Genomic DNA, 17,849 nt, shown 5'->3' with positions numbered 1-17,849 from the left:
TAGTGCTCTGTCAATAAATGTGCTAGAAATGATCTCTACTTCATAAATTGATGTAGAGAATAAATAATACAGTGTGTGAGACACTGCTATCTCAGTGCTTGGTGCAGAGTTGATATCCACTGAGTTAATACAAGTAGAGTGTCTTATTACCAACAGAAGTGTCAGTTAAATTAATGAGACTTTTCATAGGTTTAGGTTCATCAGTTCTAAATTTCTCCACTGTAAATGTTTTATAGAATATTATTTTAGATTTTTACTTGTTATGCAGGTAAAAACAGAAAACGTTAAGACTTTTAAAGGACTACCTTTTAAGTTTGGAACTAGAAACTGAAAACAGTTTGTTTTTATAGTTCAGTCACAATCCTATTGTCCTAATTTTATAATTTGTACATGAGTTTGACACAAATTAACCAAAGTATATGACTTGTGCGGCTTATTTATAAGCATGGACCTTGGACATTTTGACAATGGTTCTCTTTAGTCCTGTTCTGACAAATCTGCCTTTTAGCTAAATTTAATGATCAGAAGATCAGTTAATTATTTGGGAAATATTATTAGCAATCCTGTGAGTTAAGTTTCTGAGATGTTTTATACATTTATATAAATATGTACAAATTTTATTTATAAACTTTGTGTATATATAACACATATATTTTAAATGAAGCAAATGATTTACAGATTTCTGGAGTAGATTTTAGCTTGATTCCTAACCCTTAGGAAATTAAAGCAGCTTGAATTTTGTTTCTGGTAACTTTTTCATAAAGGCAAAGTTCATTGAAGACTTTCAGATCAAAGCAACAACCTTAGAAATAATAGTCTAGAATGCAGCCTACATAACTAAACCAGACATATTACTCTGAAGCAGTGCTGTCCAACAAAAATAGAATGTGAGCCACATAGGTAATTAAAAAATAAAACACTTGAAAATAATTTTAATCATCTATATAATCCATTATATTTAAAATGTTATCATTTTACCATGTCATCAGGATAAAGAATTAGTGTTTCTTCAGTTTTTAAATTTAAATTAATTGAAACATTCAGTTCCTTAGTTTCACTAACCATATTTTCAGTGCTCAGTCACATACAGCTGGTTAGTGGTGATGATAATGAAAAGAAAGTGTAAGTAAAGTTGCTCAGTCATATCCAACTGTTGGTTGTGACCCCATGGATTGTAGCCTGCCACGTTCCTCCGTCCATGGGATTTTCCAGGCAAGAATACTGGAGTGGGTTGCCATTTCCATCTCCAGGAGATCTTCCCGACCCAGGGATTGAACCCGGGTCTCCTGCAATGTAGGCAGACATTTTACCGTCTGAGTCACCAGGGAAGTTATGATAATAGATAGCACAGAACCAAAGTCTTCCTTTTATTGCTGATTTTAGTGGTTATTTATGATTTAAAATGATTAGAAAATTAGACTCAAGTATTAGAGGCTTTTCTAAAGCTGTAACATTTTAACTTCTTTTGGAAAAAAGAAACTTATTTTTCTTTTCAGGAACCTGCTTGTACAGTGAGATAGGCAAACTTCCAAGGATTCTAGTAGTCTCTAGAGTCTACTCCTGGATGATGCTGAGGGATGAACATCCTGAGGTCCTCTTAGGATAAATTTGAATGCAAGTCAGGTGGCTCAGAGATTGTTCTTCACTCAGTAACTGGACAGCATTTTCATCATTCTTGCCATTCCTAGTATGTGTCTCTGGAGACGACTTAGCTATTTTGATTTTTGGCCCGCCGACAGATGACTTCTCCTAGGCCCTTGATACTGCTGCTGCTGCTGCTAAGTCGCTTCAGTCGTGTCCGACTCTTAGTAACCTCATGGACTGCAGCCTACCAGGCTCCTCCGTCCATGGGATTTTCCAGGCAAGAGTACTGGAGTGGGGTGCCATTGCCTTCTCCGCCCTTGATACTAGATGACAGCAAAAAAAAAAAAAGTTCATCTCTACTAGAGTTATTTACCACACAGCATTATTGTGTACTTGGCCACTTAACAAATGCTGTGAAATGGATAATTTATATAGTGATTTACACTCAGGTGCACAGTATCAAGTACAACTGAGAAATTTTGTTCCTTTTTTTTTTTTTGCTTAAGCTTGTGAAAATACAATGAAAGTTGTTCAGTCATGTCTGACTTTTTGCGACCCCATGGACTACACAGTCCATGGAATTCTCCAGGCCAGAATACCGGAGTGGGTATACTGGGGTGGGTAGTCGTTCCCTTCTTCAGAGGATCTTCCCAACCCAGGGATCGAACCCAGGTCTCCTGCACTGCAGATGGATTCTTTACCAGCGGAGCCACAGGAGACACCCAAGAATACTGAAGTGGGTAGCCTGTCCCTTTTCCAGTGGATCTTCCTGACCCAGGAATTGAACCGGGGTCTCCTACATTGCAGGCAGATTCTTTACCAACTGAGCTATCAGGGAAGCTTGAAAATACAATAGGAATCTAATAAATTTTTGAGCAGTCCAGGATATTCATTACCGATATACAAAGTTGGCTACAAGTATAAATTATTCCTAGCCAACATACTAAAGTTACCAATGTGCCCAGTAGCTATTTCCCACTTTCCTAGTACACAAATGCTCATTCAAGGGCATTTGCTATATGCAATAACCCCCCGCCCCCACCCCCCCCACCACCACCAATAATTGTTCTGCCGTGGAAAATGTGTTACATAAAAAAGAAAACAAATTAGAGTCCATCTGAAAAGTGAGTGAGAAAGTACATCTGAATGGGAGAAAAGAGAACATTTTCAAGAGAGGAAGGCATATTATCTCGAACTTGGAGAATAGTTCAATCTGACAAATATTTACTCAGCAATTACTGTATGTCAGCAAATGCTATGATCTGAGGACTCAGGATTTAGCATACCATTACTGCCATCAAAGAGCTTTTGGAAAATGGAAGATTTTAGACATGCACACATTGGTGAGGAATGTTTGATGGTTGAGATGGAACAGTAGAAAGAGAATTTAATTGAAAATACTAAAGGAATTAAGGTGTGAAGCAAGGGGCATAATTAAAGAATAGAAAATAGATTAAAAGAAGCTATTTTTTTCCTCCACTTTTATTGAGGTATAACTATTATGACATACAGCACTGTATAGGGGCTTCCCTGGTGACTCAGTGGTAAAGAATCTGCCTGCAATGTAGGAGACCTGGGTTCAATCCCTGGAGAAGGGAATGGCAATTCACTCCAGTATTCTTGCCGGGAGAATTCCATGGACAGAAGAGCCTGGCAGGCTGCCCCCCATGGGGTTGCAAAGAGTCGCAAAGAGATACAAAACCAGAGAGATATCTCTAGTTTTATATTTCTTTGTGCAAAGGTCAGAAAGAGATATAAAACCAGAGAAATAAAAAAAATGTTTTCCCCTGTGATGAGAACTAAGTTTACTCTCGACAACCTTCGTATGTAACATACAGCACTGTTGATTATATTTACCATGTTGTACCTTACATTCCTAGTACTTATTTTAGTTATAACTGCAAGGTGGTACCTTTTGACTACCTTCATTATGTTCCCCCTCCCCCTGCCTCTAGTAACCACAATCTGACTTCTTTTTCTATGAGTTCATTTGTTTCTGAAATGTAATTGATCTACAACACAATTCCTGTTACAAAATATAGTGATTTAATATTTCTCTACATTTCACGATGATTATCATGGTTAAGTCTAGTTACCAAGGAAGCAGTTTTTGAAGAGGGAGCATCAGGAGATAGAAAGCTAGAGAGAGAATTTGATCCAACACAGTAGTTAATAAAAGATTTTAGTAGGAATGTGATCTAGGCAGCTCTTTACTTCAGGAAATATAAAATTTGGTGGTCGGAAGAGCAGAAGATTAGATAGGAGGCTATACTTGTAATACAATTAATGATAAGAAGAGTGAATTGTAGGAAGTAAAGGGGAAGGGAGGGGACAAATTCATAATGGATGTAGAAGGAAAATGGTTTGGGCACTGATTAGGTGAAGGAAGGCGGGGGAGGGGTCAGAGGTGACTCAGGATTTGAACTAAACCTCTAGGCAGGCAGTACCCAAAATAGGGATGATAACGGTTGAAGAAAATATAAAGAGTTCTATAGTAGATGCCCTGAATTGTAGATACCTGTAAAACATCTAGAAGTAGATATCTAAAAGCAATTGTAAATAGAAAATTGAAATTTGGGAGGTAGGTACAGTCTGAAGATACATGTATACAAGTTTTTGAGAACAGTATCACTTGTTAAACTAGATGCTGTGAAAATGCATTATCAGTAACAGAGGATAGGAAACATTTACCACAAAAATAGAAGGACCTGCTGACTCAATAAAATTTCTGGGAGTCGATAGCTGTTATCTTCTCGAAAGTCACTACAGCGTCCAGCCCCCTACTATTTAATGACGTGATTTTTGATGTGTGACATTGTAAAGTGTGTCTCAGTTTCAGAAGTAATTTGTAACAGTTGGTGCTTGGTTCCAACTCATTCCATTGATGATGTTTAAAAGCCAAAAGCATTGAGTAGGATCCAGTGCGAGAAAAGATTGCTCAGGTGGTCCAGACTAAAGGGTAAACAGTTCTAATGTTTGGTTTTGTATGACCCTGTTGAGACCTCTGGTGCTCAGTGTATCTGTATCAAAATTAAAGACTGTTTGGACTCTAGGGAAAGCCACAGTAGGAGAATCAAGTAGAATTTCCAGAGTTTAGAATAAAACCTTATCAAGTAATTCTTTTCATTTTGAGAAAGAGCTCACTCTTACTGGGTTCTGGTGGACTGTGGAATCACAAGCCCTCCCACCCCAAAATGTTCCCAAGCTGCCCTGCTGTTTATTTGACTGCCTTTTGTAGGCATGAGCTACTTAAGTACAAGATGCTTTGGCTTCTTCATCTGTGTGCCTGAATCCTAGCAGGGTGTTTAAGCACTTACTCATTGCTCAAAACATACTGGTTAAAAGTTCATTCCTTGGCTCTATAGTTATTGATATCTGCTAAGGACACATGAGGAAAAAAAAATTACTATAATATATAATATATATTATTATAGATATACTATGATAGATTTGTATTTATATCTTTAAAATAGAGGAAGATTTGAAAGAACATTAATATTCAACAGTAGAGAAATGCCTGACTAAATTATGGGATGTAGACAGAATATTTCACAATCATTAAAAGCTGTGATTTTGAAAAAAACATTGACGACATGATAATATAAGTAGGATATAGTCCTAAGTTTAAATTATAATGTCTAACACTGTACACACAGCATGCTGAGTTCTATCTTTAAATTCATCTGTGCTTGAAGGAAATATATGTGGCAGGAATTCCTCTTAGGGCGAGGGCTGTTTTTGTTTAGGATGATATATTGAGCCTAGTAGTAGTGTGTGCTCAGTTGAGTCTGACTATTTGCAACCCCATGGACAATAGCCCATCAGTCTCTGTCTATGGAATTTTCCAGGCAAGAATACTGGAATAGGTTGCCATGCCCTCCTCATGGGATCTTACCCACCCTGAGTTTGAACCTGCATCTTCTGCATCTCCAGTATTGACAGGTGGATTCTTTACTGCCAGCACCATCTGAGAAGCCTATTTTGAGCCTAATACAATAGCAAATAAAACACAGAAATTATATGTTAGTAGTAAAAATGAAGCAGAGTGAAGAGAGTTACAAAGGGGCTGTACTTTACATAAGGTGGTCATGGAGGTTTTCTCTGATTGGTCACATCAGAGCAGAAACTTGGGGTGTAGGAGATAAACCAGTCTATTTGTTTGCTGGTGAAAATGATCCAGTAAAAAGAAAAATTTTGACAATGGAATGGAGAGAAGGGATGGTCACAGGAACTATGTCCTTGATTAGGCACAGGTGAGAAGTTAGCCTTAGCTGTGAGTGAAATGATTCCTTCACCATGAAGGCAGGGCATGTGGCTACTATTACTGTAGGTTAAAAGTTTATGAAAGTTCTCTATTGATTGCATCTATCTTCCCAGTACAGTAGAGGGAAGGTCATCAAATAAGAGTCAGAATAAGAGAAGAGGAGATGTATAAAATAGTCATGTATGAGAATGGGAGTTGATCAATATTTAATTACAAAGTATATAACAATTTCTATTTTGTGTATCTGGGGTGAATTTTTTATTTATCCGTAATTACAGTTGTTGTTGTTGTTTTTTTGTTTTGTCTCCATGTCACTTTATATCTTTTCCATTTCCTTGTAACCAAAGTGGTTAATCCAGTGGCAAACGGACAGAAAATAGAAATGAAGAGAACTTTCTTGGTTCTTGAGCTTCTAAGGCAATTTGTCGTAACTGTCTCTTTTCTGCTAGTGAAATAATAGGATTTTTCTCACTGTTTCTCAACAGGGTGGTGGTGACTGTCCAGAAATGAGTATTGGAGCTATAAAAATTGCCTTGGAAATTTCCCTTCCTGGGTCTTTCATCTATGTTTTCACTGATGCGCGATCCAAGGATTATCGACTCACTCATGAGGTGCTGCAGCTTATCCAGCAGAAACAGTCACAGGTGAGTAGGAGTCAACCCCCAGCCCCCAGTTTTCCATCTGAATGCAGCTGTAAGAAATACAGCATGTAAGAGATTGCCTCACCTCTCACTATCCCATGTGTGGCAAATGTCAACAGCTACAATTATGGATCCATATATAAGGGCTCCAATATGTATGTATATGTGATTTAATGTAAATAGATATGTGATATTTGTACATAGCATGTAAATGCATTGTTTCACAATATGGAAAAGAAATGATTAGGGTTTAATTAAGATATTTGTTATCATCTTATCCATATAACTGACAGAAGCACAGCCCTAACAGAAAAGCCTGTATTTCCAATGTCACCTCGTATGTGAAATCTTGTCTGAGTCAATTACTCATTGTATCAGTTAGCTATTGCTGAGTAACAAGCTGTTCTAACTCTCAGTGACTTAAACAATAGTCATGTATTTCTCACGTGTTTGTCGGGCTCAGTTGCCCTAGGCTCTGCTTGCTCACTTGTGTATCTAGGCAGAGTTTGGTTTTGGCTTATCTCAGCTGAGCTCTGGGTGACTTGGCTCTTCCTTGCAAGTTTCTCCACCTCTTTCTGAGACCAGTAATCTAGTTTAGGTATAATCTTGTCATGACCAAGGCAGAAACACTAAGAGATCAAGTGGAAATACACAAGGCAATGGCACCCCACTCCGGTACTCTTGCCTAGAAAATCCCATGGATGGAGGAGCCTGGTGGGCTGCAGTCCATGGGGTCGCTACGAGTTGGACACAACTGAGTGACTTCACTTTCACTTTTCATTTTCATGAATTGGAGGAGTAAATGGCAACCCACTCCAGTATTCTTGCCCGGAGAATCCCAGGGACGGGGGAGCCTGATGGGCTTCCATCTATGGGGTCGCACAGAGTCGGACACAACTGAAGTGACTTAGCAACAGCAGCAGCTTGAGTGTCAGTTTGGAACCAGTAGAATGTGCATTTTGCCTTGTTCTCATGGCCAAAACTGCCAGGAGATCCAACCAGTCCATCCTAAAGGAGACCAGTCCTGGGTGTTCATTGGGAAGTACTGATGCTGAGGCTGAAACTCCAATACATTGCCCACCTTATGTGAAGAGTTGACTCATTGGAAAAGACCCTGATGCTGGGAGGGATTGGGGGCAGGAGGAGAAGGGGACGACAGAGGATGAAATGGCTGGATGGCATCACCGACTCGATGCACATGAGTTTTGGTGAACTCCAGGAGTTGGTGATCGACAGGGAGGCCTGGCATGCTGCGATTCATGGGGTTGCAAAGAATCAGACACGACTGATTGAACTGATTGAACTGAACTGAACTATGGCCAAAACAAGTCAGATTTCCAAGTTTTGATTCATAGATAACAAAGTAAACTTTACCTCTTTTGTAAAGTTAACTTCAAGATCACCTGTAAATTGCGTGAATCAGGAAGATACACACACACACACACACACACACACACACACACATATATATATACACACACACACACACACACACATATCTCCCACTTGCCTGGCAGTATGTTAATATACAGTAAGTGCTCAATAACCATATGGTGATTTCCCCAAATCCTTTAAATTATCTTCTTTTTTTCGAAAACTGTAGGTGGTATTTGTGCTTACTGGAGATTGTGATGACAGAAGCCATATTGGATACAGAGTCTATGAAGAAATTGCCTCTACAAGTTCTGGTCAAGTGTTCCATCTGGACAAAAAACAAGTTAATGAGGTCAGTTTAATAAAGTGGGTCTACTTTATTATTCACTACCTTATCAATATCAGTTGGGCAAACCTAATTGTGTCAGTTTGGATTTCAAGAACAATTCAAACAAAAAGGCTTTTCCCCCTGGGCTACATGTTAATAAAGGCATTAAACTGATGTGCAGAAGCATAGGTTTATCTTGTATTAATTTCTAGACAGTGTTATGCTATGCTGATAAATTATTTAGATTTGAGTATACATTTATTTAAAATTCATTTGTTTGTATTTCTGATGTAAAGCTTTTGGCTAACTGGTAAAATGAGGCTTGATTTGACTCTTCCTTGATTCATTTTACATTTGTTCACTAAACTAGAATATAAGAAGTTAGTTATTGAGCCAAATTCTAATGAAGTTTGATCTGCAAAATAAAAAATAAAAACTATTGCCCAATAACTATATACTTACCTAAAAATTTTTATGATAGTCTATAACGTATATATTAAAAAATCTTTGTGGTTTCTAAAAATGTGTTTGAGGTATGTTTAATTGTCGTGATTCTCTCTTTCTGTTACTTCGCCTTGACCCTACCTGTGATGATAAAATTTTGTTTACTTATTTGGCTCCCAGGTAAGTTTCTAGGAACATGCCAAAAAAAGATAAGATATTACATTTGCATAATTCATGTTTGATTTGTTGTGGTCAGGGTATCTATCAAATTTTATTTTTTGTTTGTCATTACTGCAATTAGTATTAAAATTTTCCTTAATGAACAGTTTTCAACTATTGAAGAATAACAGCATGATTAATTGTATTGTGTGTGTTTCTATAAACACACATACATAAATATATATCCACAGATATATACACACATACTCATATATATACATACATGTGGATGTGTGTGTGTTATTTTCCTCTTTTTTTGTGATCTAATATGTGGTAAACACTGAAGTTTCTGATATGAGCTAAAAAGATGGGTTTTTTTTTTTGTAACACAGGATTTTACATATATATAATATATATATTATATATACATTTATATATTTATAAAAATTTGGCTATAGATATGCTCTATATGCTGTATAGATATGCTCTATATCCATATATAGACATGTTCCAGATATATATAAAGTATCTGGAGCATATTATGCTTAGTCAAATAAGACAGAGAAAGACAAATACCATATATTTTCACTTTATATGTGGGATCTAAAAAAAATAATATAAACGGACAGATGTAACAAAACAGAAACGGACCCACAGAGAACAAATTTGTGATCACCGGAGGGGAATGGGTGGGGAGAGGGCAAAATAGGTGAAGGGACTTAAAAGGTACAAACTAATAAGCATAAAATAAATAAGTTTTAAGGATCTAATGGACAGCACAGGGAATATAGTCAATAAACAAGTTCTGTTCATTTCATGACAAACTTCCTTGTCTTGAAAGAAATGGTTCACTATGTTCTCTTACAACTAAAGAGTTCCTATTAGATCATGCAGGAACTAAGGGCACATTGCAAATTTCTAGAGTAAATAATTTAGTTAAAATATTTTTTATTAATATATGATATACAAACATGGAATATTGCTTTAGTGTAAACAAATTTTCTTGTAAGAAACAGCCTTTGGAGGAAACCATGACTTGAGTCCGAATTGTGTCCATTGTGGTGGTTGACTCACTAAGTCATGTCTGACTCTGTGACCCCGTGCACTGTAGCCTGCTAGGCTCCTCTGTCATGGGATTGTCCAGGCAAGAATACTGGAGTGGGTTGCCATTTCCTTCTCCAGGGGATCTTCCTGACCCAGGAATTGAACCCGGGTCTCCTGGGTTGCAGGCAGATTTTTTACTGACTGAGCTACGAGGGAAGTGTCCCTGAGCTTTGAGGAAAGCTATGAGGGAAGTGTCCCTCAGTGTCCACTGTAGCAATTCAGAAATGCCTGGGCAGATCTGACAACTACAGGGGGAGACCTTAACAGTTACTTGAATAAACATCTGCATGAGAGTTTGGGAGCCTGAAGTTGGAGAAGAGTGCAAGGTGTCTCTCTCTGGAACTAGGTTTCTTGTCCTTTGACTTTGTGCTTGACCCTAATGATGGGAATGGCAACATTTGGAGTTGTTTTTAACGTAGGATTATGTACGACTCGGGTACAGTCAATATCATTAGCATGAAGTAGGGCATAGTGGAGAAGAGCATCACTCTCTCTTATATCACCCACTTAGGGGGTTATGAGGCTTTTGGGGGAGTGGTAGTGGCATTCAGTGCAGACAGATGGGGCATTGATGGCAACAAAGTATACCATGCCCAGAGGACAGGGTGGTTCCCAGCAGAAGGTACTATAGAAGAGAAGAGGTGAGAAGAGTCATGGCCACGGTCAGTAGGCACCTAGTTCATTTGAAAGAGCAGCTGACTGAACCTGCACGCATAACTTGGAGATTCTCAAAACAAATTGGATGAACTTCTAGACCTTTGTCAACAAAGGTCTGTCTAGTCAACGCTATGATTTTTCCAGTAGTCGTGTATGGATGTGAGAGTTGGAGTATAAAGAAAGCTGAGCGCTGAAGAATTGATGCTTTTGAAATGTGGTGTTGGAGAAGACTCTTGTGAGTCCCTTGGACTGCAAGGAGATCCAATCAGTCCATCCTCAAGGAAATCAGTCCTAAATATTCATTGGAAGGACTGATGTTAAAGCTGAAACTCCAATACTTTGGCCATCTGATGCAAAGAACTGACTCATTTGAAAAGACCCTGATGCTAGGAAAGTTTGAAGGCAAGAGAAGGGGATGACAGAGGATGAGATGGTTGAATGGCATCACCAACTCAATGGACATTAGTTTGAGTAAACTCCAAGAGTTGGTGATGGACAGGGAGGCCTGGCGGTCTGCAGTCCATGGGATCGCAAAGAGTTGGATAGGACTGAGCGACTGAACTGAAACTTCTAGGGAGAACCTTAGAACTTTATTGTTGGGTTTCCCTTGTGGCTTAGTGGTAGAATATCCACCTGCCAGTATAGGAGACACAGGTTCGACCCCTGGGTCCGGAAGATCCTTTGGAAGGAAATGGCAACCCACTCCAGTATCTTCTTGGGAAATCCCATGGACAGAGGAGGCTGGCGAGCTACAATACATGGGGTCATAAAGAGTCAGACATGATTTAGTGATTAAATGATGACAAACATAGGACAATATTAGGATTGGGTCCCAGAGCTAGACTATAACCTTGTCTGTCCCATTAGTGTGACAATTTATATTCATACACTCAGAGAAAATTGACTTATGAAAAATTGAAAATACTATTGTCTTAAATGAAGATTATAAGCCCTACAGAGGTACAGACTTTCTTATTAAACAAATGGGGCGATGCGTAGTCCTAAGAAAGAATTCTGTTTTTCAGTCACTCAGTCATGTCCAACTCTTTGTGACCCCATGGACTGCAGCATACCAGTCTTCCCTGTCCTTCACTATCTCCTGGAGCTTGCTCCAACTCATGTCCTTTGAGTCGATGATACCATCCAACCATCTCATCCTCTGTTGCCCTCTTCCCCTTGTGCTTTCAATCTTTCCCAGCATCAGGGTCCTTACCAGTGAGTCAGTTCTTCACATCAGGTGGCCAAAGTATTGGAGCTTTAGCTTCAGCATCAGTCCTTCCAATAAATATTCAGGGTTGATTTCCTTTAGGATTGACGGTTTGATCTTGCAGTCCAAAGGACTCTCAAGTGTCTTCTCCAGCACCACAGTTCAAAAGCATCAATACTTCTGCACTCAGCCTTCTTTATGGTCCAAATTACCAACTAATTTATAGGAATAACAGTTTAAAAATTTTGGTATAAATTACAGAAAATTGTATAGATGTAGATATATCACAGAAAGTTAACCCACTGCTATGTTAATAGTCTTTTTCTCCTAGATTATCAGTTGATACCCTGATCTTTAAGTTCAGCTAGGCAGAAGAGGACTAGATAAAAGCATTACTAAAACTGCCCATTTTTATAAGCTGGAGTTTAATGCCAACCGGGATGGACTTTAATGTTTATGTCAACCATAGCAATTCTAATCCCCCTTTCAGTTGGTTCATGAAAGGTCATTAAATCTCAAAGAGACTTAGCTAAGGATGTCTTGGAAAAGATATTTTCTGTATATTGTCCTGCATGGATGTAAATCCCAAGTCTGGTGCAGACATCTTCATACAAGTCTGAGCTTGAAATAAATATGAGGGGGATTAAAGAGCTAAGGAAGTCCAGAGCCTTTGGATTAAGTCAACATTCAGACCATCCTACCTCTAAGCTCAAGAATTAGGGCAGTAATCTTTTTGTTTAAGCCAATTAGAGTTGAACATTACGGTACCTTACAAATAAATGCATCCTAACTTATAAAAGTGAAAAGTGAAAGTGAAAGTCATTCAGTCGTGTCCAACTCTTTGTGACTCCATGTCCATGGAACTCTCCAGGCCAGAATACTGGAGTGGGTAGCCTATTCCTTCTCCTGCGGATCTTCCTGACCCAGGAATTGAACTGGAGTCTCCTCCATTGCAGGCAGATTCTTTACCAACTGAGCTAGCAGGGAAGTCTTCCTAACTGATAAGAATTCTGTATTTTTTGGTGATATGGTCTCTGTAAGTCCCAGTTTCTTTGTAAAAGAAAATGGGGATATGTAAATATAAAATGGAGATAGTAGAATTATACATTTTAGGAAGTTGTTATATTAAATGAGATAATGCATATGAAATGTTCCTCCCAAGTTCCAATATAGGGTAAGTGCCCAATAAATGTTAAGTAGTATTGTTTTAATCCTTATAGTGTTGTTATTTTGCTTTCAAAGTAGGGAAATTGTGCCACTGTGTTTGTTAGAAACCAGATGGTTCGTTTTGCTGGGAAATAAATTTGAGTGGGACAGTCTGGGAAGAGGCTGGAGAGATGGTTCTTTTTTTGATGTGTGTAAAAGAGATATTCTGAAGGGGTTTCTGGAGCCCCATAAACCAATATATTCCTTAAAACCACCAAAGTAAATGATTTTTTTAAAACAAAAAGCAGAATGACAGTGTTAAAATTGGATTTGCAAAATTTTTAGCATGTAATTTAGCCGTTTCTCTTTTCAATTGTTCCAGATTCTCCTATTATGTAAATATTATAAACTCTAAGGAACCTAGATGCTATAATGATGTCTGCACATTTGATAGGTATAAGAACTGTGGTGAAGTCATACACATACTGAGTCCTTTCATTTTAATAGAGTGATTTTTTTCATCTTTTGTTTCCAAAGGAATCTGTTGATTATTGTGCTTTATCCTCCTAACCCAGTTCATCAGTTTCCTAAACGAGCAGGTTATATTTTGTGTCAACTCTCTCGAGATTACTTGAATTTTTTTTTCTTTCTTCCTGTTCATTTTTTTTGGAGAAGATCTAGGTATCTTTCATCTTTATTTAACATAAAAGAGAAACCAAAGAAAAGCAAGTATTTGGCTGAGCATCAGGGATATATAAGTCATTGTGTGGTATTACTCTTTGGCAATACAAGTTAAGACACATCTCAGAGATGCACTTAATTCACCTTTGAAGACGGAAAAGGACCTGAACAGTCTAAGTTTTTCATTTCTTTATAAACTGGGTGATTGTCAGTGATCCAATTAATGCTTCCTAGGTTTAAGTTCAAGTTTGAAATCTCAAAGTTACCCACAGATGTTATATTCTTGTGTCCAAGAACCTAACACAAAAGATCCATCATCCAGTGGGTGATTCACTTGTTCTGTTTCCCAATCCTTTCTGTCTACTGCTTCCAGCTGATATCTTCAAATGTCTCCGTTTCCAGTCCCCGCCCCAAAACCTCTCCCTCTACATCCCACACTTGTAGATTGCTTTTATTCCCCCCTCCTAAGTAATGCTGGCTAGCTGACTATGTTATAGCAGAAAGAAATTTTATTAAATAAAGAAATAATTGTCAAGAAATTTACATTTTTGAACGAGGTCAATGATGATATTTAGAAGTCCCATGAGAGTATATCTTAATGACTGTTATAACTTTCAGATTGTCAGTGTAGGGATGTTTTAATTCCAACATTGCTTTTTAATACCCAGGGCTTTCTTCTGGAGTGGTGCCCTGTGCTGCTCTGTTTGGCATAGACATATTCCTCTTGATTTTCTATCAGACATGAAAGACTCCTGTAACTCCTTTCTGTGGTCCAAGCGTAAGAAAATATGCTGTGTGATTAAGAAAATGACACCAGATCAGAATGATTGGGTGCTTGCTATGGCCTCTAAGCAAGAGATGAATTTTATTTTACTTCGTTTCATTTCACTTAATCCTTACTACTGCCTATAAGAAAGACACCATGAAACAGAGCCTCTGTATCAACCTAGAGGGGTGGGATGGGGCAGGAGATGGGAGGGAGGTTCAAAAGGGAGGGGATATATGTATATCTATGGCTGACTCAGGTTGAGGTTTGATAGAAAACAGCAGAATTCTGTAAAGCAATTATCCTTCAATAAAAAAATAAGTTAAAAAAAAAGACACCGTGAACATCACCTCTATTTCACAGATGAGGGGAAGAGGCCTAGGGAGGCAGACCATCTTGCTCAGGGTTAAACTACTGCTGGCTGTACATGTCCGAATGTAGGGGACATGTACATTCTTTATCATGTAACTGCACCCATAACCATGGTGAATCCTGCTTCTGATTTCCTCTTTTGTTTTTATCAGACGATGCAGTTTTAACAGTAAAGTGACACATCAGAGATTCCATCCTGATTCATTTGTTCAGCACATGATTGAGCTACCTGATGCTAGTCAGTGCACTGAACACTGGGAAAGCAAGATCTTTGAAGTTTCTTCATTGATAGATAGGAGAGAGCCACATGAGACTAATCAAATAGGGAAATTTCAATAGTTGTTCTTGTTCAGTCGCTCAGTCGTGTCTAACTCTTTGTGACCCCATGGACTGCAGCATGCCAGGCTTCCCTGTCCATCACCAACTCCCAGAGTTTGCTCAAACTCATGTCCATTGAGTCAGTGATGCCATCCAACTATCTCGTCCTCCGTCATCCCCTTCTCCTGCCTTCAATCTTCCCCAGTATCAGGATCTTTTTCCAATAATAGGCTCTTTGCATCAGGTGGCCAAAGTATTGGAACTTCAGCGTCAGTCCTTTCAGTGAATATTCAGGACTGATTTTCTTTAGGATTGACTGGTTTGATCTCCTTGCAGTTCAAGGGACTCTCAATAGTCTTCTCCAACAGTCAGTTCAAAAGATTCAATTCTTCAGTGCACAGCCGTCTTTATGGTCCAGCTTTCACATCCTTACATGACTACTGGAAAAATCATAGCTTTGACTATATAGAACTTTGTTGGTAAAGTAATGTCTCTGCTTTTTAATATGCTGCCTAGGTTGGTCATTGCTTTTCTTCCAAGGAGCAAGTGTCTTTTACTTTCATGGCTGCAGTTACCATACACGGTGATTTTGGAGCCCAAGAAAATAAAGTTTGTCACTGTTTCCATTATTTCCCCATGTATTTGCCATGAAGTGATAGAACCTGATGCCATGATCTTAGTTTTTTGAGTGTTGAGTTTTAAGCCAGACTTTTCACTCTCCTCAATAGTACCCAGCACAATAGACCTGTACATCTGATCTGAACTGACTACCCTCTACTTTATAAGGGATTGGAAGGGCACTGAAAATGCTGTCTACTTTTCTTTGAATAAGTGGCAGAGTAGTAAAAGTCCAGGGTGTTAGGAATCTCAGTTCTAAGTTCTCCTCCTTTGTAGGCAAGACTGTCCCAACCACTGCTGAAGCCAACGTGCTCTGGGAGTTTACCATCAACTTTCTTACAGCAGCAAGGAGAGAGGGAAGTCATCCCAGAATTTTTACTCTAAGAATGATTAAAGAAGCAGGATATCAGTAATTATCTGAGCAGAAAAGAGATGGCTCACTCAGCAGGGGCAAAAGAAAGTTTAGTGAATAACAGACTACAAAGGTGTGGGCAGGGCTAAGCGCAGCCAACAGGCAATGGTGAAGCATTGAGAGTCCAGCAACAATAGAAGAGAGAGCTTGGACCAGCGCCCAGGGAGATCAAGGTTGAGATCGTCTGGCAGGCAAACTGCAGCCGTGGAGGATAAAGCCTGGGGAATCCTTCTTCGTGCTTTTCATTTCACCCAATCTAACTGGAAGCTGGGAGACCACGGAGCCCCTAGTGAAGCAGTTCTTAAAGGTCAGCATCCCTGGATGCAGAGCCTAATGGAGAAAGGCAGAGAATTGATCTGGACGGGCAAAATCAAAGTATCCAGCACAAGCAGAACTGTGCAGTGAAGACTCCAGGCCCTGGGACCATGACTCATAACCCAGCCAGAGGATGTTACAGAAGTTACACAGTCTTTCTCTCTCAGTTTCCTCATCTGAAAAAGAGGAGAATGATAGTACCTATCTCAAAGTTATTGTGTTTAGAACAAGAAATACTAACTGTTATTATTTTTATTTAGTGATGTATTCTAGTCAAAATATTCCAGCAACATTTTAAATTTTTTCCTAAAACAAATATGTATTTAGCGTCCATCTGTGTTGAGATAACCAAAGGCAGCATGCTATGATGGGCCTTTAGGATCCCGGAGATCTGGATTTAAATGAGTATTCTGCCTTTAGCTAGTTGGAAACTTTCTTTAAGTTCTCTGAGACTTTCTTCATGTGATAACAGGCATAGTAATTAACTCACAGGACTGCCGTGAAGCTTAAATCAAATAAGGGACACATATAATAAGCCGAATAGAGTCCCAGGAAAATGGAAATCAGTGAGCCTGGAGGTCCTCCTACATCAGAGAGAACCTATGATTTTGATTTTATTATAGGTCCTTGGGATGTCCTTCTCCTGTGGGATATTTTGGTGAGCCCCACCTTTACAAATAAATACCCAAGGGAGAATGAACTCAGGCTAGTAAAGGCTTTGTGAGATTCTCAAATATTTACAGTTTCCCTGTATTTGTTATACTTTCTTATTTTCACATCGCAGTAAAACCATTTAAAGGTAAAGGGTTTAACTGCTTATTGTGGGATTAATAAGAATATCAATTATAGTCATAATAATATAGGTCACCCCTAGAGAGTGCTTATTATATTCCAGACACTATGCTGTGTGCATTCCTTTAATCATCATAGATCTATGGGCATTAGAAAAATGTTTAAACATTAAGTGATGTTATTTTTTGCCCCCCCCACCCCAAATGAACTCATGGCCTCATTTAACCATATTTGTAACCTATAAAACACTAGTGATAATAATAACATGATAAGCACTGTCAGGAAGCTCCGAAGAGAATAAATCCCACTTGCTCGAGAGTCTACCTGGAGTCAGCCTGTGTAGTTGCAGCTGCAGAGAAGAAAGAAACATAGGAAGAGGCCCTGGAGCCCTGCAGGGAAGGAAGCAGGGGTAGGTGATTAAGTGGAGAAGTGTCCTGGAGCCGAGGAGCGGACAGGTTCATGGAGTTCTGGAGGAAGACAGAACAGGGATCATCCTTCTGTATGTAACATGTATTGAGACTCTAAAGAAAACATCTTTATTTGTTTCCACTGGGAAGGGAAGAGTTGCATTTACTAGATATTTCAGAGGCGGTAACTGAAACCCAAGAAAATGACGTGGCAATTGGCAATTGATCAGGTGAAAAATATGAACAACCTGGCAACCAAG

At 38.8% G+C, this 17,849-nt stretch overlaps 1 protein-coding gene across 3 annotated transcripts in view; it reads left to right on the top strand.

Annotated features, from left to right (window-relative positions):
- Nucleotides 1–17,849, top strand: part of HMCN1 (hemicentin 1) — a 538,357-nt gene that overhangs the window by 138,724 nt on the left and 381,784 nt on the right. For all 3 annotated transcript variants that reach the window (XM_070384783.1, XM_070384782.1, XM_070384785.1), the window contains exons 3-4: nucleotides 6,334–6,492; nucleotides 8,093–8,215. In XM_070384783.1, coding sequence (XP_070240884.1) covers nucleotides 6,334–6,492; nucleotides 8,093–8,215 — 282 coding nt within the window. The remainder of the gene's footprint in view (nucleotides 1–6,333; nucleotides 6,493–8,092; nucleotides 8,216–17,849) is intronic.

This window comes from Bos mutus, chromosome 16, assembly GCF_027580195.1.
Source record: "Bos mutus isolate GX-2022 chromosome 16, NWIPB_WYAK_1.1, whole genome shotgun sequence".
Classification (NCBI taxonomy): Eukaryota; Metazoa; Chordata; class Mammalia; order Artiodactyla; family Bovidae; genus Bos; species Bos mutus.
This window is presented reverse-complemented; position numbering and strand designations above follow the sequence as displayed.